Source organism: Camellia sinensis, chromosome 10 (genome assembly GCF_055761805.1).
Source record: "Camellia sinensis isolate YWXY chromosome 10, ASM5576180v1, whole genome shotgun sequence".
Lineage (NCBI taxonomy): Eukaryota > Viridiplantae > Streptophyta > Magnoliopsida > Ericales > Theaceae > Camellia > Camellia sinensis.
In genome coordinates, this window is record NC_138970.1 from 57,072,309 (window position 1) to 57,100,000 (window position 27,692).

At 42.3% G+C, this 27,692-nt stretch overlaps 2 protein-coding genes across 2 annotated transcripts in view; both read right to left on the reverse strand.

The window, feature by feature from the left end:
- Positions 1–5,584: 5,584 nt before the first annotated feature.
- On the reverse strand, positions 5,585–8,268 carry LOC145800405 (uncharacterized). The gene is made up of 3 exons (XM_082890075.1): positions 7,764–8,268; positions 7,096–7,664; positions 5,585–6,769 (listed from the first exon to the last, which is right to left on the reverse strand). Exons 1-3 carry the CDS (start codon positions 8,266–8,268, stop codon positions 5,585–5,587), a joined length of 2,259 nt encoding a protein of 752 aa, XP_082746201.1.
- An 18,675-nt stretch (positions 8,269–26,943) lies between these two features.
- The window catches only part of LOC114255897 (heat shock cognate 70 kDa protein 2), a 3,898-nt gene continuing 3,149 nt past the window's right edge, over positions 26,944–27,692 (reverse strand). Inside the window, exon 2 of the mRNA XM_028195444.2 lies at positions 26,944–27,692. This exon is cut by the window's right edge and continues 1,180 nt beyond it. Coding sequence (XP_028051245.1) covers positions 27,134–27,692 — 559 coding nt within the window. The 3' untranslated portion in view covers positions 26,944–27,133.

Here is a 27,692-nt window from a genome sequence, read left to right on the forward strand (position 1 = left end):
CCTGGGCCACGTTGTCTTTGTCAATCTTTACACTGCTAAAGTCCAAGTCTGGGAACAGCTCTTCTGCTTTGCGTTTAAACATCTTCCAGCCGCTGTCCCAGAACTCAGCCATCTCGTGTTTATAGAAGTCCGACCGCTGGAAGCTCTGGATCACTTCTTCTTCACTCCTACTCCCAGCGGTCTCCCCCGACGGGTCAGCCCCTCCAGACCCCTCTCCCGCCAAGTTGTTGGCGATCGCGACATCGACAGCCATCTGAAAGTCAGCAGACCTCTTGAACTGCTCTACTGCTGCGACGCATAAATCGGGGTATGCTGCCTTTTTAGAGGCTGTCTTGGTCTTTTCTTCCTCCAACCCCGCCTTCTCTGCCGCTACCCTGGCGCGCTCGTCTGCCAGATCCTTCTCCAACCCCGCGATCTTCAGATCTGTTTCTTCATTTTCTTTGATCAACTAGGTGCGCAAATCCTCGTTACAAGTCATCGCCTCATCCCATCGTTCGTTGGCGACAGTGCAGGCTTGCTGGGCCTCTTCCATCTTCTTCTGCTCGCCAACCAGCTGGAACTCGAGCGACACCACCTTGCGGCGTTCGTCCTCCAGCTCCAACTTGGCCATGAGCAGCTCAACATGGGCACGATCGGCAATATTACTCTGTACCATCGCCAACACCCCATCTTTTTCGCCTTCTGAGCCTCCTCCAACCCCCTGGCACACGCACTCCGCGCAGCCTTCCTCCAGCCTGCGCTCTCCTTCTTGAAATTTTCAAGCTGGGCCTCCACCTACCCTAACTTTTTTCTCTCCTTCCTCACTTTGCCCTTCGCCGCCGCCGCCTTGTTCAACAGGGCTCCTGCCAAGGCAGTCACCTCCATCTGGGTAGAGCATAACCCCTTTAGCAGCTCATCCTCAGTAAAACCAGCCATCGAACGCACGGCTGCATCTTTCACTACCCCCAAGAGGCGATCTGCAGCCATCCTGGCTTCTCTCCCTTCTCCTTCCACCCGCTCAGACACCGCTGGGACGTGGTAGAAGACGGTCTTCAACCCAGCCCTCTCTCCTTCTCCTTGGGGCGCAAGACCCTCCTTAGGCTGTGGCTTTGCCCTCTGCTCAGCGCCGATCGCCCCACTTTCCATTTGTTCTTCAGGGCCAATCGCCCCACTCTCCACCCCCTTGGCTGCTTTCCCCAACCCCATTTCGGGGGTCTCCCCCGCTGTCATCTCCTTTCTCCTCTTCAAGGCGGGCTCCCCCTCACTCTCCCTCACTCTCTTCTTCTTCCTCAAAGTCTCCATCTCCTTTTTGTTCCTCTCCTTCAGAGGATCCACTGGGAGCGGTCGCGGCTCAAAGCCTCCCAGATCCTTCCCCCCAACGGCTTCGTGCGCTGTCAGATTTGCTCTCTTGCGACCGACTTTGGAGCGGGCCCCACCTGTGTCTCATTGTACTTGTCCGCTCGAGCGAACAGTCTCCTCTCATCCTCCTCATCCGCCTTCATCTACGCTTCCAGCTCTTCCCTTGCTGGGTCCCCCCCCAACGGTTGCGATCCCAATTTCAGGGCGAACAATGTCGAAGGCAGGACCAGCTCATCCCACCTCACCCCCTTCTTTTCTCTTCATTCCCTTACCCTTTTCACTCGATCCTCAGCTGCCTTGTCTAACTTGGGCTCGACTGATTTGGTTGGCACCTTCCACATGGTATGAACTCCTGCCCCAACGTTCGCCGTCACAAAGAACCATCTCGGCCTCCACCCCTTTACCGAAGATGGAAGACCCGCCACCAGACCTCGCCTCGCTACTGTTTGTAGCGTCACCCAAGTCTCCTGCTGACCGGAGGCCTTGTAGCACGAGAAGAACTCCTCTATAGTCATGGCCATCCCTCCGGTCGCTTGCTGCCAGAAACTCGCACACGCCATCAGTATTTTCCAAGCATTCGGCATCAAATGCCCTGGCACCGCTTCCAACTTATTCAGCACATTCACCACCACTTGAGGGAGAGGTAGCCTTAAACCCCCTTGCAACGCCTCCTTGTACAGACTGAATTCGTCCGGCCGCACATCCGATGCCCTCTCCGTGGATGTAGGCAGCCTCAGTCCTATCTCCGAGGGAATTTGGTACTTCTTCCTTATTCCCTCAAACTCCTCCGCGGTCAGTACAGATCTGTCCGCCTTAGTGTGTCAATGGTTCGGCTCCACCTGACTAATCAGTCTCGCAGCTGAAATTATTATCCTAGGGCGAGCCCGCATCACCTGACTCGCTACCTCCCCCTCCTTGCGCTCCGTACGGTATTGTTCCACCAAGTCCACTACATCGCCATCGCCTAAGGGATCAACCCTTGCAGTTGTTGCTTCCTCTTGGGCCATCTCTTTAGTATGCCTGCGTATAGCTTCAGATGCCGGTGCGAGGTAGCTCATAAAATGTCGCAAAGGTGTATCACTCGACACAAAAGAGTCTACACTTGGAATATTTTGGTTGTTTGCAAAAAGATACGTGAAACGGATAATACCAAAAGCCCAAGGTTTGCCTATATTCCAAGGGTCACAATTAAATTTCGCCAGTTTGAAATTTTTCAAAAATCTGCCAAAACTGTCTTTTCAACACCCTATATTGACCTATCGTTTCATTTCTCGTTCAACGCCTAACCTTCCCCATCGTAGGATTCCACCACGTGTACGCCCACGATTCACTACCCCATTTCCCCCTCCATGTCTTTTCCACTTCATTTCACCACGTGACCCGTCGTCCCTCGAGTCCCACGCCACACCACCCACCTTTCACGGTTGGCCCTCCTCATGGTCGGTTCGACCACTCGGTCACCCTTAATGGTCGGCCCTCCTCATGGTCGGTCCCACCACTCGGCCACCCTTCGCGGTCGGCCCTCCTCATGGTCGGTCCCACCACTCGGCCACCCTCCGCGGTCGGCCCTCCTCATGGACTTCACGGTCGGCCCTCCCCATGGTCGGCCCATCACCCGGCCCTCCTCCGCGGCCATACCCCCTTCGACCCACCTTTTGGTCGGTCCTCACCCTATTTTCCATCTTCTTCCTTATTTCCTTCGTTAGACTAAAGCTGCACTCGGGACTGGGGGACTACTGACATGGGTAAGCCTATAAAGGCTACAGCCCACTATAAACAACCCAAGCCCATCACTTAGGCCCCAATACATAATCCAACTAATGAGGCCCGACATGGCTGGAACTCAACATGGCATTAAGCACCAATGACACTAAGACACGTGGCAGGTGAAGGACAAGCCACATAAGTAGACAAAGATCATGCAAAGTTATTACACTGCACATCAGCCATTAATGAGGCCCCTTACAGCATTTATTACAACAAGCCCTCCCCGTCGAGACAGACCGACCTCACCATGAACAAGACAAGCTAGAGCATAGACTTTCGGCCATGGCAACAGGTCGGAGGGGCCAACAAAATGATTATCAGAGGATATAAGCAGACGTCGAAGACAAGAAGAAGGTTAAGCTTTCTATCTCTAATTTATCTCTACATTCTACTTCTCTTTCTAACTTGCTCATCGGAGGGTTCGCTGGAGGATTCCCCGTTCCCCGTTGAACGTTTGTGCAGGTCTTCTGGTGGGATTGGTCATTCGGACACCGGTTTTGGAAACGTGGATCAGTCCGACCCGTTCAGTCTGGAACCCGCAGTATCATCATCTGTAATCTTGATCATAGAAGTCACTATGTAAGAGAATATTCGTATTTATATATGCAAACATTGTGTTTGTATACTTTTCTTTTTGTCCAATTTGAGTTGCTCTTGCTCTTTTTCTTTTTTTCTTTTTTGATTCAAAAGAAAAGATTACAAGAAGGAAAGAAACAAAAACTAGAAGCCTAAAGGAGGCCTAAACAGACTTAAGCCTTTTCACAAGATAAGCCAACAATGTCTGCAACAAGCAGACTAGCAAGATCATTTGGAGGGTCATCTAGAACTACTAGGTTTTCTCCATGGTGTATTTCCAGATTTGCAAGCCCATCAGCACACTGGTTCCGTTCACAGGGTATGTGGCTAACAGAACAGTTGCATCTGTGCATGAGGAATTTGATGTCCTCCAGTAGAGCTCGGTGAGGATAGTTACTGGGTGTGGAGTTGTTGATATTGAGCACCACTGATGCTGCATCAGATTCAATCAAGACATCATGCAGGCTTTTCTCCAAAATAATGGCGAGACCTCTATAAATTTCCCAAAACTCAGCTTCTTCACTAGTTGCTGACTCCAATTTTCCATGATAGCCAAAAATCCAAGCTCCCTTAGCATCTCTGAGCAGACTTCCATACCCAGCTGGGCCAGGATTTCCCTTGGAGCAACCATCCGTATTAAGCTTTAATTGACCTGCACAAGGAGGACACTAATCAGTGTTGATGAATAAAGTGTTACTTGTAAACTGGTCAGTGTGGAAAGCCTGATGAATTGCTGCTGCTTCTTGCTGAATCTGCCTCACAATTTCAAGAGTGTTGCATACTTCTTGATTGAACAACCTATTGTTCCTAGCCTTCCATATTCTCAACAAGATCACCACAAAGACAGTATTCCAAGGAATATTGAAGCACTCTCTGTTCTTGCTCTTAAGATTATATTGAATCCAAGTATCTACTGCCATATTATAGGAAGAATTTCTCCAGCCATGATTGGGAAGAAGATCCCAGATTTCAACAGCTTGTTTGCATTCTCTCAACAGATGGTTTAAATCCTCACAGCAGCTCTGGCAATTTGGGCAAGTGTCATCATTAGTGAAGCCTCTAATCTTTCTTTGATGGTTGGTAAGCACCTTGTCAAGCAGTAGCAACCAAATGAAACCCTTTAGTTTTTGAGGGATTTTTAATTTCCAAATCCAGCTCCAGGTAGGTAGTCTAATATCCTGTGCAGTAGCTTGATTAGAGACCAAGACATAAGCAGCCCCGACAGAGAAATCACCACTGGAGGAGCCAATCCAGTACGGGTTGTCACCTAATTCTACAAAAATAGGGAGATGGATCTGGTGGATGAGGTGCTGCATACAAGAAGGAAGGATGTTGTTTACCTTATCCAAATCCCAATCTCCTTCCTCATTTATCATATCATCAACTGTTACATCTTCTTGAGTGTGTGGTCCTGGAAAAATAGAATCAAGAGGCCCATCCCTACACCACCAATCTTTCTAAAATGAAATGCTTTTACCATTACCCACAGTCCATTTGGTACTTTTTGCTAAAATGTCCCTAGTTCTCATAATGCTCCTCCAAATTTGTAATGCCTTTTTATCGATAGGCCAGTTTGAAAAAGAGTGATTGTGTAAATATTTGCCTTTGAGGACCTTGGTCCAAATAGTGTCAGGTTCAGAATTTAACTTCCAACCTAATTTGGCCAATAAGGCAATATTTTGGTCTTCAGCCCTTTTAAGACCCAAACCTCCTTCTTGTTTAGCTTTACAGACTTGTTTCCAATTCACCAAATGAACCTTCTTCCTTCCTTCAAGATCACCCCATAAGAAATTCCTATTAGGCTTATCAATATGTTTACAAATGCTTTGGGGGAGTTTAGAAGTTTGCATGATATAAGAAGGTATAGACGATGATACAGACTGAATCACAGTAGCCCTACCTTCTAGGGATAAAGCTTTAGTTTTCCAAGAGGACAGCTTTTTTGGATTTTCTCAATGATGCCACTGTAAAGATTTCTGCTAAGCCTACTATGGATAAGAGGGACTCCAAGGTATCTACCAAGATCTTGAGTGAGGCTTATACCACAAAAAGAACTTAACTCCTTGGCCAAATTTCTGTAGAGGTTAGGGGAAATGAACATTTTAGACTTTTGCAAGTTGATTTTCTGCCCAGATATGCAACAAGATTCATTCATGGTTTCCATGAGAGTAACACAATTAGACTGGTCAACTTTAGCAAGGAGGAGGAGGTCATCTGCAAAAAATAAATGGGAGATGGGTGGACTATGGTGTGAAGCTTTAAGCCCCTTCCATTTTCCAGCTTCAACCTGCACTCTAATCATATTGGACAGTCTTTCTATGCATAACACAAACAAATATGGTGAAAGAGGGTCACCTTGTCTCAAACCCCTTCCAGGAGTGAAAGTATCCATGGTTTCACCATTCCATAATATAGGGAAGTTCACAGAAGAAACACAAGACATAATGAGGTCTGTCCAATGTTGGTTAAGATTGAATTCTTCAAGAGTATCTTTCAAAAAAGACCAAGATAATCTATCATAGGCCTTTTCAAGGTCAAGCTTGATAATAAGGTCTCCATGCTTACCTTTTTTGTGTCTAAGAGTATGGATCAGCTCTTGAGTAATGATAATATTATCATGGGTGGATCTACCAGGAATGAAACTGCTTTGGGTGGGGCTCACAAGATCCTGAAAAAGAGACCTAATACGGTTAACTAAAATTTTAGACAAAATTTTATAAGAGACATTACAGAGGCTAATAGGGCGAAACTGCTTGATATTCTCAGGAATAGCAGTTTTAGGAATAAGGGCAATGAGAGTTTGATTCACTGCAGCAGGTATTGATTTGGATTGGAAGCACTTCTTAATGAAATCACATACATTACCCCCAATCACATCCCAAAATTGATGATAAAAGATAGCTTGAAACCCATCACGCCTAGGGGCTTTGAACGCACCAATGTTCTTGACAGCCTTCCAAATTTCCTCAGTAGAAATATTTCTCAATAAAAGATTATTATCATCATGCGAAATTTTGTGAGTGGTAATATTACACCAATGATCAAAAGTGGTAACAGGCTCAAAATTGAAAAGGAGAGTGAAGTAATTCTGAATATGATTTTTAACTAACAAGGGGTTATTAATCCACTCACCATGCTCATCCTTAAGGGAATCAATTCTCAACTTCTTACGTCTAGTAATGGCAGAAGTATGAAAAAACTTAGTATTTCTCTCACCTTGAGTTAACTAATTGGCTCTAGATTTTTGAAACAAAAGGACTTCCTCTTGAAAAAGAGTTTTGTTATATTGAATAATGAGGTCCTTTTCTAGACGAAACAGGTTATGAGAAAAATAAGAGGATGAAATCTGAGTTTTTGAATTCCCTCAATACGAGATAAAAGCCATCTTTTCCTTTTAAAAATGTTACCAAAAACCTCCTTGTTCCAAGTAATGGAATTTGAAGTAATAGAAAACAAGTTGTCTTGTTTAAAAGATGCATGATTCCAAGAAGATTTAACAATATCTTTATGAGTAGGATACGACAGCCAAGCAGCTTCAAAGCGAAAGGGACGATTAACAGGAGAAAATTTAGTTATACCTTCAGTATGTACCATGATAGGTGAGTGATCCGAATATGTACGAGAGAGATTTCGGACTGCTCCTTCAGGGAATGCGGTTCTCCATTCAGCATTACAGAGAGCTCGATCTAGTCTTTCCATAGTATTAGCCATTCCCTGCCTGTTGTTGGACCAAGTAAATTTCGGTCCTGAGCAACCAATATCCATAAGCCCACAGTGGTTAATGTTGTCAAGAAACTTTCTACAGCGGTAGTTCTGATTGTTTTGGGAAAAGCTTCTTATTTCATTCTGCCCCATGATATCATTAAAATCTCCTGCAATGAGCCAAGGTCTAACCATTGGGCTTGAAATGTTCTCAAGTTCATTCCAGAGGTTTGGACGAATGGTAGGATTAGAACTGGCATAGACTGCAGCTAGCACCCATTCTTCAAAATTCTTACGTTTCACAGTAGTTTGAATAATTTGGGAGTTGGCAATATGTGCACTAACAGAAACTTAGGTTGGAACCCAAATTAGCCATATACCTCCAACTCTCCCAATAGGGTCAACAATGGTCAAGGCAGTGTACCACAAATGATTAAAAAAGAGACCCATGGAACTAAAAAGGACTTTTGTTTCGAACAGAGCCACAACATTAGGGTGATGGAATCGAACGAGTTCTCTGAAATTTCGCCTGAAGATTTTGTTGCCGGCTCCCCGACAATTCCAAAGCATAGCAGTCATGGATGAACGATTGGGGAAATTAGAAAGTGGGTCTGAACTAGTCAGGCCAATAAAGTCACGTACAATCTTCTTGGATAGCTCTGATGGCCTTAGAGCTGCCATCTGTGTTGCCTGCAGTGGGCTTCCTCCCACGCTCTCCCACCTGGGCTCGATGTTCATCCTTATCTCTTCGATCCACCATTCTACGTTTACTAGGTGAATGGCTATGCTCTCTGGTTCGAGGTATGATCCCACCAAGCTGTGTCTCATCCAAGTGGTTTGATCTATTGGTGGCACCAGATCCTCCGTGGTGCTAGAGGTGCTCATTGTTCGTATCTGGTGGTTTCTATTTTATCTCAAAACTCACGGAGGAGATTTGAAGATTGCTAGTGGAGGGTGGAGGAAAGATGGGAGCAGAAATCTAGACTGGGGCAGGGTTAAATAGTGATGAAGAAGGGTTGGGTGGATAAGGATCTGCTATCATACTAGTAGAGTCTTCACTTTTAGCTTGCATTAGGCTAGGAATGGGCTAGCTGCAGTGATCTTAGGTCTTGCTTGTGCGACACCAGTTGTGGTCTTGTCTTTGTTGAGTTGTCTTCCATCGTGTTGTCTTTCAGAAGAGATTCTCTGTGTTACATTAGGATTACCTGCCTCACTAGATGATTCGTTTCCATATGCACCTTCGTTATTAGGGCCCATTGGGTTTTGGTGCTTGGCTCGATCTGTAGGTCTTTCCCTGTTTCCATTCTTAGCTAGAGGCCCAACCTATTAGTAGATCTTCTACCAGTAGCAGTGCTAGGTCCAGATTGCCTACCAGTGAAGTTGGGTCGGTTGTTTCTCCTGTTCACTAACATCCAAGGCCCAAATTCATTAGAGTGTTCTGTGCCTGGGGCAATTTGTTTCCCTGAGGAGCTAGCCGTTGGAGTTTGATTGGACCCAACATCATGACCGTTAGTTAAGGTTTCTGCATGCACTTTCGCCGGCTCCGGCACCAGCTTACTGCTACAATATTCTTTCTTGTGTCCCACTTTACCACATTGAAAGCAAAAATATGTAAATTCTCATATTCCACTACATATGTATATTTACCTATAACAAATCTCGAAATTAATGGCATTGTGAGATCCACTTCCACATATACACGTGCATACCTTCCCCGAGCAGACATGGCAGTGTTGAGATCAATCTTGAAAGGTTTTCCAATGGCTTTAGCTATGTGAAAAAGTAATTTCTCATTGTAGTATTCAATGGGAAGTTGTGGAAAGCGGACCCATAAAGTCGTGGCTACTTCTCCAGCCTCCGAACGTTTGAAGTCAGGTTCCCATCTTTTAACCGTTAAATAATGGTCCATTATGATCCAAGGGTCTTCTGTGCACACTCTACTACAATCAGCTCGCATTTCAAATTTGATCAAGAAGAATCCCAGGCCCAAATCAGTGGCTTCAAAATCTCCTTGTAATCACCAAACCTTCTTGAGTTTGGAGACTAGAAATTTGTACCCTAGCGTTTTCCCAAGTAATCTGACTATCAAGCAATCTTTCCATGGTTTTTGAATGTGCTTAATACGTCGCGAGGGAAGTTTGATTTTGGGGATATGAGGCCCTAGACCAGCAGTCTGAGAGGGATCAGCTTTCTCCATATCCTCATTGTCTTCCTCATCAGTGAGAAGATCATCATCTGATAGTCTCTTCAGATCTATATCAAAAGCTTTCTCGTTGGTCTTCGAAGAAGTGAGAACTTGTTTGAAGGACCTCTTGGCTTGTTCCTCTATCAGAATTTGAGTCAAGTTATTCATCCCTTGCTCGCCTTGAATTTGATTGTCTGTTGGAGATTCGATCGAGTCATTCATAACTTGATCAGCAGTGCTTTTGGACAAATTTTTGATCTTCTTGGTGCTTCGCACCAGATGATCTTGCTCTTCTAACGATTGATCTGTTTGGTTGTCAGTTGGATGTGCAAGAACTGGGGTTGCAGCAGAGGTTTTGTTAAGAGCCATTACCTCAGAGCCTCATTTTTAATTAGTTGCTCTTGCTCTTTATTACACAAGAGTTGTCTATTACTTTTTCCTTATTGCATAATCATTGAATAATCGTGTGTAGTACTTACAATAGAAATATATTCTCTAAAAAATAAGTGACAAAGTGATCAAATGTCTTGTCTATTGAAAGGACACACCACATGGATTATATATAATTTAAAATTATAATTTTTGCTCTATAAGACAAATATAAAAGGAAGTATACAATACTGTTGGCTTTTTGGCTTTCGAAGGTTATTTTTGTAATTATGAGCGTGCCAACAAGGATCAATCAATCCTTACAGAATTTTGATTGCCAACCAATTATCAGACGATTGTGTTGTAGTTCTTTCAGCCTCAATGAAGAGGACTTTTACTGGTGGCTTGATTTAGGAGAATTTAAGCACAAGAACAGTTAAATAAAGAGCAATTGAAGCATTTCATTAGTGTGAAAAACTTACAATGATCCAAACTCAGCCTCGTAGAGGTTTACAGCGACAATCTACTTGAAACTACTCCTATGAATGAAGTGCAGTGTAGGAATTTAAAGTACAGGAATTTAAAGTACAGGAATGTAAAGAACAGCAAATATAAAAACTGGAACGAAATATGTAAAGTAAGACTGGTTTCTTGGATCTGAGTCTGGAGGTTTTTTCTAGGGTCTTTCCTACTATTTATACTCCTCAAAGATGACCATCGAACTACATTTCAAACTGTCGAATTGCTCCTTCGTGATCACTGATCATGCTGCCTTACAAATAGTTCCACTACGCCATCACTTGCAGTTAAGCTTCCCTCCTATATTTGAATTTGAATGTGAGTAACTGTTGAAGGCACGTCACCTTGCATCTCTTTGCTGATCCAATGTTACTCGGACCACGCAATAGACAATATCAACTGTCACGTGTACGATCAGGATCGAAGACTTGAACAGTCTTCCTATATTACCCTTACTCGGCCACACGTCGAACTGTAATTGGTCTTTTACAAAATATGTAGCCAACATTACCCCCCGTACTAATATACCCAATACTTGGTGATATTAGTGGATCAAAGGCTTTCTCCCTCGCTTCTTAGAACGTGCATGGGGTCTAGATTCTGGAAACACAACCGTCACTTATTGATGATCATTTGCATTAATTCTCTTTCAATCTTTTGAATACCCCAATACCTTAGCACTCGTACAGGCTGATACTTCTTCTATGGTCGAATCAACTTTCTTCTCTATTGATCGGGCACATGAAGAGTCATTGAATAATGCTGCTTCCCCTCGAAAGAACCTCCACGCATTCATTAGTCACATTTATCCACCCTTCTATATTCAAGTTATGGAAGCCTTTGCAAATTACCAACCTTTGGATTATGAACATATTGCCCTTAATCCTTCGATTCAGAAAGTTGCAGATATAAACACAAGAAGTTCTCCCTCTAACTCACCCTTATAGTTCGAACAAACTGCTCTCAAACCTTTGATTCGGAAAGTTGCAAATATGGACTTGGGAAACTCTTCTTCACAAGCCTCTGTATGGAATAAGGCTGCAACGTCTTCCTCTTCTAGGGGTTCTGACTGGACAAGCTGGTCAACACCTGAGACTTGTGATTTGAGGGAGCGAATTAACCATCATTTTGTTGAGTTCACTGACCCTTTAGAGTTTCCTTCCTATGCTCAAAGTTCAGTGGTCTACCCCTACGTGCCTATTGACCATCGATGTAGTCTGGAGGAGAATCTGCTTGTAGCATGGTACACATCCTCCATGCCTACAAAGATATTGCACGCTGCCCGACGCCTAGAAGAAGCACAAGGATACAACTTATCATTCTTAGCCCAGAAGGCGAAGATTTGTTCTTCTGACTGGCTCGATTATATTAATGCCTTTGTCCCTTTTGCTCCCGCGCCATCTCCCATAATAGAAGCATCCACACCTTCTTCTCCATCTCCTGAAATTGAAGCATTCACACCTTCTCCTTTACCAACACTTTGCTGGACATAGAGACTGAAGCTTGCCCTTTCCATAGATAACGTCTTTCCACCTTACAAACCTCTACCTTCCCCTACTCCAGCTAAGGGGAAACAAGCTCAACTTCTGCTTACAGCTTTCTCTCACTTGCCCTTCAATGTTCTTGAGGACGAAGTCCCTCTCAAGAACCTTCGATGGGCCTGTGATATTCTGACTAGGGGCCATGTCCTTAATCCCCTTGCCCAAGCAGAACTTCATATGTTCCTGGACCAACTTCCATTGCTCCTCTACTGATATCGAAATTCTATGGCCACTACACAATCTTTAGACCAACTTTCGTCTCTTCGAGTTCATGCTCAGTACGAATCAGAGAACTTCATTGAAGAATTCGGTGATTTCAAGAATAAAGATTCTGCGTATTGGGATGACTTGGACATAGACGAATTGGAACAAGGATTGAGAGAGGCGGCTTTCGAAATAAAGGCTGAAGAGCTCTACTACGAAGTGAGAGCACATCAACTCATGCAGCCAATGTTAGAAGACATAGAAGATAGAATAAAGAAAGAACAAAAATTCATTGATCATTGTTGGACTAAATTTCATGATCTTGTTATTTATTCCATTCCTTATTTTTATGAGCTTGAGTTTATACCCAGATAGGGTCATCCGATGTAATTACTTTGGCTTTAATATGAACAAAATTCTTCTTCATTTGACATTGTTTGACCCTGCTTCCATTTGTCTTTAAAAGCCAATTCAGAGCTTCGAACTGAACAATCTCATCCTTCGAACCTGGACTCAATTGTTTTAAATGAAACACTAAAAGAACCAATTATGAACTTTTCCAATTTATGGAATAAAGTTGACAGTTTTGGTTGATTTTCAATTAGAACCAGTGCTTCGGATCTAGCAATCTTATACTTAAAGTTTGTTTCAACCATAACCAACACCTGATCATGGTTATTATGATCAATTAGTTTTAAATTGACCACCTTTTGTTTCGAACAACAGTTCATGCTATTTTAGTTCAACAGACAACCCTATTTTTTTTCTTCTTTTTTTTTCTCTTATATAAACCAACCATTGGTTTTGATGTTTCGAACACCAAATCCCATCCTTAAAGAATCTCAAGTTTTGCCTCGAAGGACATTACCTTCGTTTAAGAAACCCAAAACAGGCCTTTAAACTCTTTGCAGTAAAACAAACACTCAAGTATTCTTATATTTTTAGGTATGGAAATGTGCTTCGAAGCCGGCTTCTCTGTTTCAAAGCCGTTGTTTTTTGGCTTTTGGCGTTAAAACTTGGCTTCGAAGCCAAATATCTTACTTCGAAGCTAGCCTCAGCATCTGGGCTGTGTTTTCCCTCCAAAAGTATCAATATTGAAAGAAGCTCTTCGTATTCGTACTTCTAGTACTTAACGACTTACGCAATATATTTTCCAGACACAAAAGCTTTAAAAACCTTTTTGTTTCGTGCTCTGAAATCACTTGCTCTTTTAACATACAAACCCTTCTTTCTACCGATCTTCTGTTTCTTTCTACCTCCTTTCTCAGCTTCACTTTCTGGAAAAGTGTACTATCAATGGCTTCTTCTTCAATGCCAGTCGTAGAGCATGCGAGCCCATCTGTAACCCTGAAGAGGATCATTGATGCAGAATGTGAGAAGTACAAAGCTGGGGAGAAAAGCGCTATCGATGGACGCATCTTCGTCCCTCGTCGCCATGTGCAGCAAGACTATATGCTTGGTCCCATATTCAAGGAGATTCCTATTGAGCTTCCAGCTCTATACCCTCGTCTGGAAGACCCTTGTCTCCTTTACGAAGGTGGCCTTGACTGGAGTAACTGGAAGACGAATCGCCCCCACCAATGCTCGCCCACGGTGAGACCGGAGTGGCAAGAATGGTATGATTGAGTTGTCCCTAGTAGAACCTTGGACCTTCAAGAACTCCGCCTCCTCGACGCCCTTCGGCTATGCAGGTTAACCATTCCAGAGGACCCTTTTTTAGTTCCTGCTACTCTGTGCTTTTGGAATTCTGTTTTTAATTTCTTCCAATTCAGATGTGGGATGATGGCCCCTACTGTGCTTAACATTTGCCATCTTTTAGGATTATCTCCCATTGGAACCCCCATTGGACCAGATTATCCTGACCTAGCAGTCTCTTTTTCCCTCCCCTCTCTTAACTCATCCTATAGTGACTTTGTCAAGGCTGAGAATAGAAGGGAGGGTCTTATGACCGATAGGGAATTCTTTTCTTTCTTATTATATTGGCTTTGCAAGTTCCTTTTCTGCACTTCTTCTCAAAGAATTATGCCTGAATTTGCCCCTCTTGCCAAAGCCCTCGTGTTACAGAAAATGGTGGCTTTAGCCCCATACGTTCTAGGTCACGTATACAGAGCTTGTTCTCTTTTTTGTGAGAAACCCTTAGATGTCAATCAAGGGGGACCGATTTGGATTCTTCAGCTTTGGCTTTTTGCTTATTTCCCTGAGTTACAATCCAAATGCCTTCAATTTTTTGAACCAGATCCTCCTACTCATGGCATGAGGCTAGCCAACGCTTCTCTTTATCCTTCTACTTTTGCTTTTTACTTCTCTTTCTTCCACCAACTTTCAGCTTCTCGTCTTTCCTACTGCTTTCGTCCCTTCGAACCCACTACTATCGGCCCACTTTGGTTGAAGAATTTCCTAAGTGATAGGCTCTGTGCCTCACCTGTTCACAAGGATATATGGGCCTTCATTTTAATTCCCAGAGAATTATTCATTGGGACCATGAACCCCAGAGCTTACAAATGCATTGCTGAGCCCTATTGTCCTGCACAATTTGCTAGACAATTTGGCTTCACTCAAGGGATCCCAATACCTCTCTGTAGTAACACCAATCTAAGTCTTACCACAAGGGATGTAAAAGTTCGAAGGTCCAGACTGGAAAAGGCATCTTCCAAATTTATACAGGACTTGATCGATTTTGAGTATATTCCTTTCTTTCTCCAAGGTAACATTTTGAAAAGATATCAAAATTGGTGGGTGACCAATATGGAAGTGCACCTGACCATTCCCCCTCAAGACCTACTGACGGTGTTAGATGTACCTAAGCCCAAAGGAGCTGGAGCTGCTACTTCTTCCACTGTTCTGACCACTCCAGTTCCTGTGTCTGCCTCCACTCTTAGAGTTACTCGGGCCACCTCGAAGAAAGGTATATACTCTCATCTCTTCTCTTTTACCTTCTTTATAATGCTTTCAATCTTATCGTTAGTTCTTCCTTTTGTGAAGGTGGTGTAGATACCTCACAGGGAGACTCTCCTCAGAAGATTCAAGCTCTAAATCTCCTCAAAAGCAAACAACAACAAAAGAAAAAGAGACTTTTACTTGAGCCTGAGAAGGAAGTCTTTGAGATGCAAGCAGAAGAAGAAGAAAAAGCAGAAGAAGAGTTAACCCAAGAGCAAGAGTCTCCCCTAAAAAGGAGGAAAAGAGAGGCTGTCCCTTCTTCTGGCTTGGTTCAAGATCCCATGCATGAGACAATGGTTAGAGTGGAGGAACTTACTTCTGAAGAATCTGAATCCCAAACTGGAGAGAAAGAAGTTGAGGAAGAACATTCAATGCCTGCACAAAGAAAAAAGAAAAGGAAGATGACTGTCTCTTCTTCTGATTTTGTCGAAGACCCTATACATGAGGCAACTGCTAAGGCAGTGGAACGAGAGCATTCCAAGGCCATAATTGTCTTTGAGAGAGCTGAGAAGAGACGACAGCAACAATTTCTGAGAGATGAAGTTGCTGCCACTGATGCACTACAAAGGAAAACTGCAAGAAGGCAACAAACTGCTAGACATTACTCCCTTTGTAGTTCTCCCATCATTGCCGACACTTCTGGAGCGGGTAATTTCTTTCATACTTCTGCTGTTTTTCCCTTGTTAGCCTTTGGTATTGAAGTTTAACATTGCTTTACATTTCTTCTTCTTGCAACAGCAACTACTGAGTTCATCTTTCCAATGAGGCCTCCCTCAGTTTCACTTGAGATTGATCAGATGCAGGATGTGAGGGCTATTCAGATCATACTTCCACTTCCAAGGTCTACACTTCTTGCACTTTCCCTGAGGCCAAGCATTCCTGCACTTCTTTCTCTTGGTTTGACTCCACATCTTTCTCACTTGACCCTCAACTTTCCTCAATTTACTTCTTTATCAAGCCTTGCTCCTCCTCCTCCTTCCAAGGAAATTCCAACTGCTACCCCATCTCTGATAGGCAGTTGATTCCCCTATTGAGGGTACTGACAGCTCTCCAACCCGTGGTTTATCACGTTTACCTAGCTCCAGCCCTTCTTCACTTGATTCATTGGTGGCTAGGACTATGGAGACTGCTAAAGATGCCTCACCCATTTCTCCTATCCCTATGCAGTCTTCTGTGTCTTCCACCACAACTCTTTCTGCGCCCCTTATGTCTAATGATGAGGTTGATGTCTTCGAAGCAAGACTAGTTAGTCTCTTCAACATCCTCTCTACTTCTCCAACATTCGATGAGGAAGCTGAGTCAATAGTTTTGGCTGACTCTTTGCTGGAAATCTTTGAGAGCTTTTCTTCCTCCAGCAGCAAGCCTTCTGTACCTTTGATAGACTTAGACACCTGCCTGGAACTGTTAAATTCCTTTTCGACGACTCCCTTCGAGGCTCTACAAAGGCCTATAATCAGAAATGGATTTCTTCAGTGCTGTAAAATTGCTGAGCAGTCCGGCATGAATGTCTTAAGTCACCTATCCCAGGCAACAGCTACTATCGACTTCTACATCAGCATTTGTCATGCTGTCAAGGCTGCAGATGAAAAATTGGTTAGAGACCAGAGTTTTGTCTCCCAAGTGCATACTGAAGTGTCAAAGCTTAAGGAACAACACTCCTCTGCGTTTCACTTTCGAATTCAGCTACTGGAGAGGAAAGCTCAACTTGAAGAGGAGCTTTCTGCAGTGAACCAGGCCTTAGTCCGAACTGACATCAAACTGCAAATCACCAACCAAGGACTGGCCGATCAAAAGGGAGACATGGCTGCAGCTATTCAACTATTTTCATCATTTACCAATAGGAAATCTGTTGTACAAAAACAATTAAAACATTGTAATGATTTTTGGGCCAATTTGTGGCACGATATACTTGACTCTTTATGAAAAAACAAATTCTTGTTTATCATCTGAGTAATCTTGTGTTCTTGTACTTAGTGTTTATTTTATTCCTTGTGTTTCCCAAATAGTTGGAAAATAAGGCTTCAAATATCTGTCATTAATCTTTTTGGGATGCACATAACCATTCAAATTTCTCAAATGGTATGCTCCAAAAGGCAGAACTCTATGAATTTGATATGGTCCTTCCCAGTTAGGTGACCATTTGCCAAACTTATGGCTTTTAATTCCTACTGGAAGTATTGTCTTCCATACCAAATCACCTTCATCAAAGCCAATGTATTTGACTTTCTTATTATAATTTTTGGTTGCTTTCTTCTTTTACAAGAGAATGATATTTAATGCCAGAATTCTAGCTTCATCTATGCTTTCTAACTCCAAGCACATACTCTGATGGTACTGCTCAGGATCCAATTGGTCTTGGCATCTTACCCTCAGGGACTTAATATTGATCTCCACAGGTAATACTGTATCATGCCCATAAACTAAGGCATAAGGAGTGACTCATGTGCTTGACCTTGGGAAAGTTCTGTAAGCCCACATTACATCCAACAATAAGTTATGCCAATCCCTAGGATTATTTTCCACAACCTTTTGTATTCCTTTCTTCAAGGACTTATTGGATGATTCAGCTTGACCATTGGCTTGTGCATAATATGGGGTGGAATTAACAAGGCTAATTCCAAAATCGGCCACAAAAAACTTCACCATTTTCCCATAAAAAACAGTCCCATTATCAACCGTTATAGTTTGTGGGATACCAAATCTATGGATCAAATCTTTAATGAACCCAATAACCTCTATCTGGTCTACAGCTTTATATGGCTTAGCTTCGACCCACTTAGTGAAATAATCGGTAGCCACTAGAATGAAACAATGGTGCTTCGAAGAGGGTGTGTGTATTTTTCCCATCATATCTATGGCCCATCCTCTAAATGGCCAAGGCTTTACTACTGCATACAGGTCAGTTATGGGCACATGCCTTATTGTGCCATGCTTTTGACATGCCTAGCAACCCTTTGCATATTCTATGCAGTCTTTAAGGATAGTTGGCCAATAGTAGGAATGTCTTCGAAGCAGCCATCTCATTTTCACACCAAGCTGATGTGCATCACAGATGCCTTCATGAACCTCAGCCATAGCTGTTAATGCTTCTTTTAGGCCTAAACATTCCAGCAATAAGCCATCTCCCCCTCTCTTGTAGAGGGCATTACCATATATCATATATTGCATAGACTGCAATTTAATTTTCCTGTTGGCCTTCGAAGATGGACCAGCCAAGTAATGCATTATTGGATACCTCCAATCTTGTTCTTGTAAGTCATTATCATTGACTTCCAAGACCATATTCCTTTTATTCAAAGGTGGTATTAACTTCTGGTATGTTGTTTGGCTTATGTCCCTTTGGGCATTATCCCTTCTCTTGAAATTCGAAACTTTCTGAGCCACATCATTAGCTCTATTATTCAAGAACCTTGGGACATGAGTTACATTTGCTATTTAAAATTGAGAAAGCAGATGTAATGCAACAATATAGTATAGCAAAATGCTTATGCTTTGATACTTGAAAATCTCTTTCACTTGATTAACCACCAATTGAGAGTCTCCAAATATGTCGACTGCATGAACTTGTAATCCAATAAGAATTTCTAATCCCACTATTAAGGCTTCATACTCAGCTTGGTTATTAGAACAGGTAGCTACATCCACTCTAAAACCATGTGTGGTTTCTACCCCTTGTGGTGACCTAATCACAATACCAATTCCAGTTAAATCATTGGCTTTTGATCCATCGAACCACATTTGTCATGGCTCAACACTAGTTGTTCCGAGTTCCATTATCTCTTGGCTTTCTATTTGAGATGGATGGTTTGCCAAAAAATTGGCTAAAACTTGGTCTTTTACTGCCTTTTGGGGAATATATTCTAAATGAAATTCTGATAAGGCTAGGATCCACTTGCCAATTTTTTCCCTCAGCATGGGTCTAGATAACATGTACTTAACCAAATATGTGGTTGCAATTACCAAGACGGTTGTAGGTAAAAGATAATATCTTAATTTCATTGCAGCAAAATACAAAGCAAGACACAGCTTTTCAACAGCTGAATATTTACATTCATAAGAATTTAGAAACCTACTAAGGTAATAAACAGCTTGCTCCTTGCCTTCTTCATTGTCTTGGGCCAAAAAGGCTCCCAATGAATCATCTGCTGCAGCTATGTATAACTTCAAGGGCTTATCACCCTTTGGTGGCATCAGCACTAGAGGGTTGGCCAAATAGGCTTTGATACTTTCGAAAGCAATTTGATGCTCCGCTGTCCACACAAATTTCTCTTCATCTTTCAGCCTTAATAAAGAAGAAAATACTTTAGTTTTCCCTGCAGTGTTAGAAATGAATCTTCGAAGAAAATTAACCTGTCTAAGGAACTTTTGTAATTCTTTCTTACTTGATGGAGGTCTGGCTTCAATGATGGCTTTGGCTTTGTTCTAGTCAATCTGTATTCCTTTCTTGTGTACTACATAGCCCAAGAAATTTCCAGATAATACACCAAAAACACACTTAAGAGGATTAAGCTTCAATTTGAACTTTCTCATTCTTTCAAAGGCTGCTTCTAGGTGAAACAGATGTTCCTCCATGGATTGGGATTTAACTACAATGTTATCAATATAACACTCTAAATACCCTCCAATAAGGTCATGAAAGATAGTGTTCATAGCCCTCTGATATGTGGCCCCAGCATTCTTTAGGCCAAATGGCATTTTAACCCATTCAAAGGTCCCAATATTCCCAGGGCGCTGTCTTGTGAACATCCTCCTCCGCAATGCAGATTTAGTTGTAACCAGAGTGCCCATCCATTATTGATAAAATTCGATGCCTTGCTGAACTGTCCACCAGCAAATCTACTATAGGCATGGGATATTCATCTTTTGGAGTCGCTAGATTTAGGTTTCTAAAATCGATGCATACTCTCATTTTGCCATTCTTCTTAACTACAGGCACAATATTAAATAGCCATTCAACATACCTGGCTGTCCTGATAAAGCCTGCTTTGAGTAGTCTAAGAGTTTCTTCCTTAACCTTCTGTATCACTTTTGCACCCATTCTTCTTGGTTTTTGTTTGTATGGCTTGAAGTTAGACTTCATAGGAAGCCTATGTTCCACTAATGACCTATCCAAACTTGATAGTTCATTATAAGACCATGCGAAACAATCTTTATATCTCCTCAGAATAACCAACAACTGGTTCCTATCAAGAGTATTCAACCAAGCACTAATATAAATGGGTTGTTGTACAGAACATTCCCCTAAATTTATTTCTTCTAAGGGGTCTTATATTTGAGTACTTACTGGAACTCCTTCTTTGATTACCTCTGGCTTCGAAGCAATCTCCTTGCTGCGTTTTATTCCCAGGTTCTTTGAGTCAACCTCTTTACCCTCCTCCTCATAGACAAAGTCTGTCCACAAGGCTTCTTCTTCCTGTATTTCTTGGATTTTTGTTTCTATGTCTAATGCACAGTATTTATCAAGGGTCAAAACTCTGGTTTGTTGCTGCTCCTACTTGTAGCCAATTATCATGACTTCTTTCTCTTGCTCCCGCACTTTTTGGACTATTGACTTTACATCCAATATTGAAAACTTAATTAAAGCCAAAGACCTAGCTTCTTATGCTTCATCTTGCTGCCTATAACCAGGCATCATTGTCATCTTTAACGACCACCTCTTCATCAGCACTCTCCTGGACTAAGTGCTTCAGGTGTGTCACTTTCTCATCAGCCGTTACTTCGGCTGAGCCATCAGATTTCATCAGTATACTGAGCGGTGTCACTCCCTCAATATACAGTTTGGCTTCTGCGAAGTCTGCGCAGGCTATTAAAGGTTGAGGATCTGCATCAATTTCCTCCGTCTCTCCATTGCCTAGAGCCATTATCATTTTCTGATGTAAAGAGGAAGGCAGACATTTGTTAGTGTGGATCCAATCTCTACTAAGTAAAGCATTGTACTTCGCATTGCTGTCGATGACGAAAAACACCGTCATGCAGTCTCTGGTTCCCACACTCAAGTTAATGGGTAGAATTCCCTGGGCCATCTGTTTGTCCCCAGCAAAACCAGCAATGGTTGTACTAGTTGGGATAAACCTGGGATTCTTTTTCCCTAATTTTTTCAAGGAAGATTTCGGTAATAAGTTCACCGCTGCCCCATTATCCACTAAGACTCGGTTTAACTGTATCCCATCGAAGAAGGCCTTAATATACAAAGGCTTAACATGCTGTGTCATAGAATTCGAGGGATATTCAAAAGGATACGAGAGGTTAATACTTACCACTTCTTCACTCTCATACTCAGTTTCCATTGAGGTAACCATTCTGAAATTATCTTGTACCATACTCGCTTGTGAGTCTTCACTAGAGATTGGAATTGGGTCAATTTCTTGCCCCTCTTGATTCTCATCTCCAGCTTGGAATTCATGCGGTAGTATGTGTACCATGTGTATTGATACTGGAGGAAACGAGCCAAACTGGATGGCTGGCTGTACCTGTTTCCCCTCTTGGCTACCTTAGTCAGTTACCTCAGAAGCATCCTGCATGCTGCATTCTGACACTTCATTGCTAACAGGTTCCGTCGAATGGTTTTCCTCGACTGGTTTTTCAACCAAAAATGTTTGCTCGGCCATGAAGGCTTCGAACATTTCTGCTTCCACCATTTCTTTCTTTTGGCTCATGCCAATTTCTTCTTCTGTCTCGCTACCACTCTCCATCAGAGTTTTCTCCAATCCTGCTAAGCTAGCCTTCTCTCTGACTCTTAGTTCAGAATTAACCTTAGCCAACTGTTCTCTGCTGCAACCCACCTTGCTTTGTAGAGTTGGCTTTGGAGTATGGTCTGACTTTGGATTCTTCTTTCCTTTGGTCTGGATCAATGAAGAACTCTCTCCACTTTCTGTCAGGTCTTGCTGGTACTGGGTGTACCTACGCTGAATTTTCCTTCTTTGTGATCTGGAAATTACGGGGACCATATCTGGTTCCTTCGTTCTTGGGTGTTTCAGCAATACCCAATTGTTGGGGGCTACCAAAGGAGGCTTAACCATCCTACCTTGATTTCCAGCATTCCTTTGGATAGGCACTTCCCTAGGTTTGTTCTGCATCATAAACCAATCTGGACCTCTAGGTACCCACGAACTTATTGACCCAGATGTTGCGTTGCCCTTTTCTTCCTTCGAGGCCACCTTCGAAGCTGGCTGTGAAGGCAATTGCTTGGCCCTGACCCCAAGCTTTGAGCCTGATTCAGGCCTTCGATGAAGGTAATCATTTTCTATCCTCCGTGAGGCTGGTCTAGGGGGCCAATCTCTGGCTTTGATCATAAAACCTGAACTCTTCTCCAGTCTTCTTTCAGAATGACTACTCTCCATTCTGTAATAGTTAGGTGTCCTAGACTCATGTAGGGTCCTCTTGCCTTTAGCATGCAATCTGTCAACTGCAGGCTCAACCACTAATGGCTGTTGTCTAACCTTAGCCGGATACGGCCTTTTATTATAAGCATTGGTTGGTTTGGGATGCCTCTGCGCATCCCTATAATATTGCTTCCCATCGACTGGAAGGCCTTTCAACCACTTATAACTCAGTCTGCACCTGGGACACATCCTCTGCATTATGGCTGCCTCTAGGGAGTCATCATCCAGTGCTTCTTCATCAGAGTCTTCTCTCTGGTGTGAGAAATCTTGTCCAATAGCTGGTAGATTTCTAGTGTCTTTCTCGATTGCTGTCTGGTTGGCCACATGCATCTGTACATTGACTTCTTCCAATTCTTTCAAAGACAGGTTCTGAAAATCTAGCATAATGACATTGGCTGCCACTTCTCCAATTTCTGGAAATGGATTACTGTCGATCCCCATGGCATTTTCAGCTTTGGTTGGGAGTTTCAAACTCCCTTTCCGAATTTGTTCTTGGATCCTGTCTCGAAAAATAACACAGTTTTTAGTCGAGTGAGACCAAGAATTATGCCATTTACAATATACTTTTCCTTTAAGTTCATCAAGAGATGGAATTTTAACCCCTTTTGGTAACTTAAGGAAGTTGGCCGCAAGCAAATGATCAAAAATGTCATCTGCCTTAGTTAAATCGAAAGAATACTTCCTGTGGAGATATTTCTTTTTAAACTGCTGGTCAATTGTCGTATCCTTATGAATTAATGCTTCACAGATCATAGGATCTTTCCCTACAATCTCTGCTACATCAATCTCATAATTAGGATCTTTGTAGTATGTCTTATATGATGCATTATTTCGATCTTGCTCCTCTTCTAGTAATGCTTCATATCTAGATACTTTATAAGTCAGTTCCACTAAGTCTCTGAACTCTGTTGAGTCAAACTTCTTTCGAAGCCTGAACTCTAAGTCATTTTGGGCCAATCTTACGAATTCTGGCTCTGGCAAGATTATTCGACATTTATTTTGAGTCCTTTTAAATCTGGCAATAAACTGAGTAGCCTTCTCTTCAGGCCTTTGACTCAATCTTGCCAAGTCTGCCATGGAAACTTCTGGCTCTGATTGGAAGAATTGGACATGAAACGCCTCTTCCATTTGTTGCCAAGTCTGGATAGAGCCAGGTGGAAGGTTAATGTACCATACAAATGCTCCCCCAGTTAGAGAGTTTGGGAATAGTCTCAACTTCATATAGTCATGATTGGTAAATTCACCACATTGAGCAGCAAACCTAGCAATATGCTCTACTGTTGATTGGTTTCCGTTCCCATAAAAAAAGGATAAAATCTAGTATCCTGAAAACCCTTGGGTATTCATGTACCCTGTCGACCCATTCTGGGTATGGTTTTCTATACACAGGAGTTTGGACCCCCCGAGCCATTGGTCTACACATCTCCCTAACTATATCAGCAATTTGGTCCCTAGGGACCATATTTTGTGCTTGTTGAACCACTACTGGGGGAACAAACACAGGATTTGGTAGACAAACTTGTGCTTGTGGTCCTCTTGGTCCATAGGGTGGTACATTCGAGACTGGTTGTCCCTGTGGTACAAGTTGCTGTTGGGGGTGTGGGTAACCTCTTTGAGCCTGTCCTGCGAAGGGACCTACGAAAGGTGCTGGAACAGGTGTCGTATCCCTTCTATTTGTGAGAAAACCTTCCAACCCCCCGGGTATAAATTCGAATAAGGATTATTGTACCCCCTAGTGCCAGGTATGGCTTCGAACGTGGGATTTGAAACAATTCTTATGTCATTTTCTTGTACTGGGCCAGATCCACGAACTTCCATGGCTTCACTGTTGAACATTGAGGCATTTTGGCCTACTATAGGCCTCGAAATGGGTTCATACCAAGACTGAGGTGGTGGTCTTTCATGACTCTGATTACTAGTTTGACCATTAGAATGTCCATTAACTTGCATAGGCTGTTTATCTCTAACCAATCTTTGCTGAGGGACATTTACTTCCTCCATGTGTCTTGCATTTGTTGGTTGGTGGTTATTCATTCGATCAAAAAAGGATGTTGTCCACCTTTTCATTGTGTTTATTAATTGTTGTCCCATGGCATCTACTAGGCCACCCCATAGATTCATTGGCTGAGTAGATGGGACAGTGGATGGTCCAATTCCTTGGTCTCGTCCAATATTACGAACAAATGGTATTTGTTCTGAAGTACTGGTCTGTTCGACCATAGGTTCCGATAAAATAGGGGTTTCCACAGGATGTGTTATTACATTATCTTCTGGATTAGGTATCTCTACCTCTCCCTCCACGCCTTCTTCCAGGCGTTCAGTTTCTCCTTGTCTCCTACGTCTAGCCATTTTAAATGTGTCCCACTGGGCATGCCAAAAATATATGTTGGCATTTTGGCTTTCGAAAGTTATTTTTGTAATTATGAGCGTGCCAACAAGGATCAATCAGTCCTTACAGAATTTTGATTGCCAACCAATTATCAGACGATTGTGTTGTAGTTCTTTCAGCCTCAATGAAGAGGACTTTTACTGGTGGCTTAATTTAGGAGAATTTAAGCACAAGAACAGTTAAATAAAGAGCAATTGAAGCATTTCATTAGTGTGAAAAACTTACAATGATCCAAACTCAGCCTCGTAGAGATTTACAGCGACAATCTACTTGAAACTACTCTTATGAATGAAGTGCAGTACAGGAATTTAAAGTACAAGAATGTAAAGAACAGGAAATATAAAAACTGGAACGAAATATGTAAAGTAAGACTGGTTTCTTGGATCTGAGTCTGGGGGTTTTTTCTAGGGTCTTCCCTGCTATTTATATTCCTCAAAGATGACCATCGAACTGCACTTCAAACTGTCGAACTGCTCCTCCGTGATCACTGATCACGCTGCCTTACAAGTAGTTCCACTACGCCATCACTTGCAGTTAAGCTTCCCTCCTATATTTGAATTTGAATGTGAATAACTGCTGAAGCCACGTCACCTTGCATCTCTTTGCTGATCCAATGTTACATGGACCACATAATAGACAATATCAACTGTCACGTGTACAATTCGGATCGAAGACTTGAACAGTCTTCCTATATTACTCTTACTCTGTCACGCGTCGAACTGTAATTGATTTTTTATAAAATATGTAGTCAACAAATACAAATATGGCCACGAGAAGAACAAAATAAATAAATAGCCATTAAAGCGAGTAGAGCAAATCAAGGATCAAACACCAAACATCAGACTGAAAAACCTTCGAGATCAAATAGCTAGCAGTCACCTGCAAAACAAAAACACAACCATAATAAAGAGCAAAAGATCAGATATCAATGGCTCAGTTGAACAATTCAAAAGATTGGGTCACTATCAACTTTTTTTTGTTTTTTTGTTGCAGCTTTGAAATGGTTGTTCATCCTCCATGACAACTGTCCAGAGACTGATTTTGAAGGTCTAAACTAACCTCCTCCATTATGAGTCCTTGTCATAGAAACAAGAATCATTCTCAAACTCATTTATAACTCTTAATTAGGCTGCAATCCACAAGCAGATTTGGGGCAGCAAATTCAGGATCTTCGCCAACTGAGACTAGTGTTATGATCTACTTCATATTCCGATGAGTGTGCTGATCATTTAGCTAAGATGGCGTTGGCCTGTCGTCCATATAATCAGGTTCTTCGAGGTGCTCCCTCGTCGATCAGCGATCTACTCCGGCAAGATAGTCAGGTTCCGGGTTCAGCTAGTTTGTTCTGTGCTCAGTGACTTAAACCTCCATTATACCAACCCAAAAAAGAAGCAATCCTCAGCACAAGGAGGGGACTAAAGTGGAGAATTCTTAACAGTGGAGAATTCTTATACTGGGGGCAAATGGGGACTAAGTGAATGAAACAAAATTTGGAAGACATTTATTAATGAAATTTAAATATTTCATTGGTATTCAATTAAAATAGGGATATAATGTCGAAATTGAAAATTTTAGGAACACTTAATTTAATGGAGAAATTACAATTCTGGTGAAGTTTAATTAAATTCATATCGTATTATGTAAAATTAATTTAAGAAGTGTTGATTATTTTTAGAAGTTTAAAAAAATATTCAGTCTCATTCATATGGACAGGTCAGATTCATCAGTAAATCCATATAATAAAGACTAGAAATTATAATTACCAACGGATGTTTAATTTCCCTTCAACTATGTAAAACTTGTAAACGTTATTTGTTTTAATTTTTAATCACAAAATCAAAAAATAAATATCATTTGCTACTTTCCATCATAAAAGAGAGAAATTTTTTTTTTCAAATTGTGAATTTGAAAAAAACTATTGCCAATCTATATGGTGTAATTATCTCTTCCAGTTTCAGATAAATTTCAGAAAATTTAAGCAAAACGTATCCTTCACTCACAAAGCAATGAGACCGCAAAATTCACCCAAAAAAATGCGACCGAAAAGACAATTCCATTTGGCTTTGAACAAACTACCAAAACAAGTTCAAAACCTCCAAATGTAACTAGAAATTCTGGTACAAATCACAAAAATAACTTGCGAATTTTAAAGACGGGCAATATCTTTTAAATATTAAAGACACAAAAAAACAAAAAGAAACAACGCAAATAGAAAACCAGCAACTTAGTCCACTTCCTCAATCTTGGGACCGGCACCACTTCCACCAGCAGGAGGACCATCCTCATCCATACCAGCACCACCCATATCACCGCCACCTGCACCCTGGTACATCTTTGCAATGATCGGATTGCAGATGCTCTCCAATTCCTTCATCTTGTCCTCGAACTCGTCAGCCTCAGCAAGCTGGTTGCTGTCCAACCATTGGATCGCCTGCTCAATTGCATCCTCAATCTTCTTCTTATCAGCAGCAGGGAGCTTCTCACCAATCTTCTCATCCTTGACTGTATTTCTCATGTTGTATGCATAGTTCTCCAAGGTATTCTTTGCCTCAACCTTCTTCTTGTGCTCTTCATCCTCCGACTTGTACTTCTCTGCTTCCTGAACCATCTTCTCAATTTCCTCCTTAGACAGCCTTCCCTTATCATTGGTGATGGTGATCTTGTTCTTCTGTCCGGTGGTCTTGTCCTCAGCAGAGACATTAAGGATACCATTGGCATCAATGTCAAAGCACACTGTAATCTGAGGAACACCCCTAGGAGCTGGGGGAATTCCAGAGAGCTCA

Excerpts from the sequence above, each read along its gene's own strand:
- LOC145800405 (XM_082890075.1), bottom strand. The coding sequence starts at position 8,268 with ATGAGCACCTCTAGCACCACGGAGGATCTGGTGCCACCAATAGATCAA. Across the intron at positions 7,665-7,763 it reads CCCTATTGGGAGAGTTGGAG|AATGGGTGCTAGCTGCAGTC; the intron begins GTATATGGCTAA and ends AGAATTTTGAAG. Across the intron at positions 6,770-7,095 it reads CCATTACTTGGAACAAGGAG|AATTACTTCACTCTCCTTTT; the intron begins GTTTTTGGTAAC and ends AATCATATTCAG.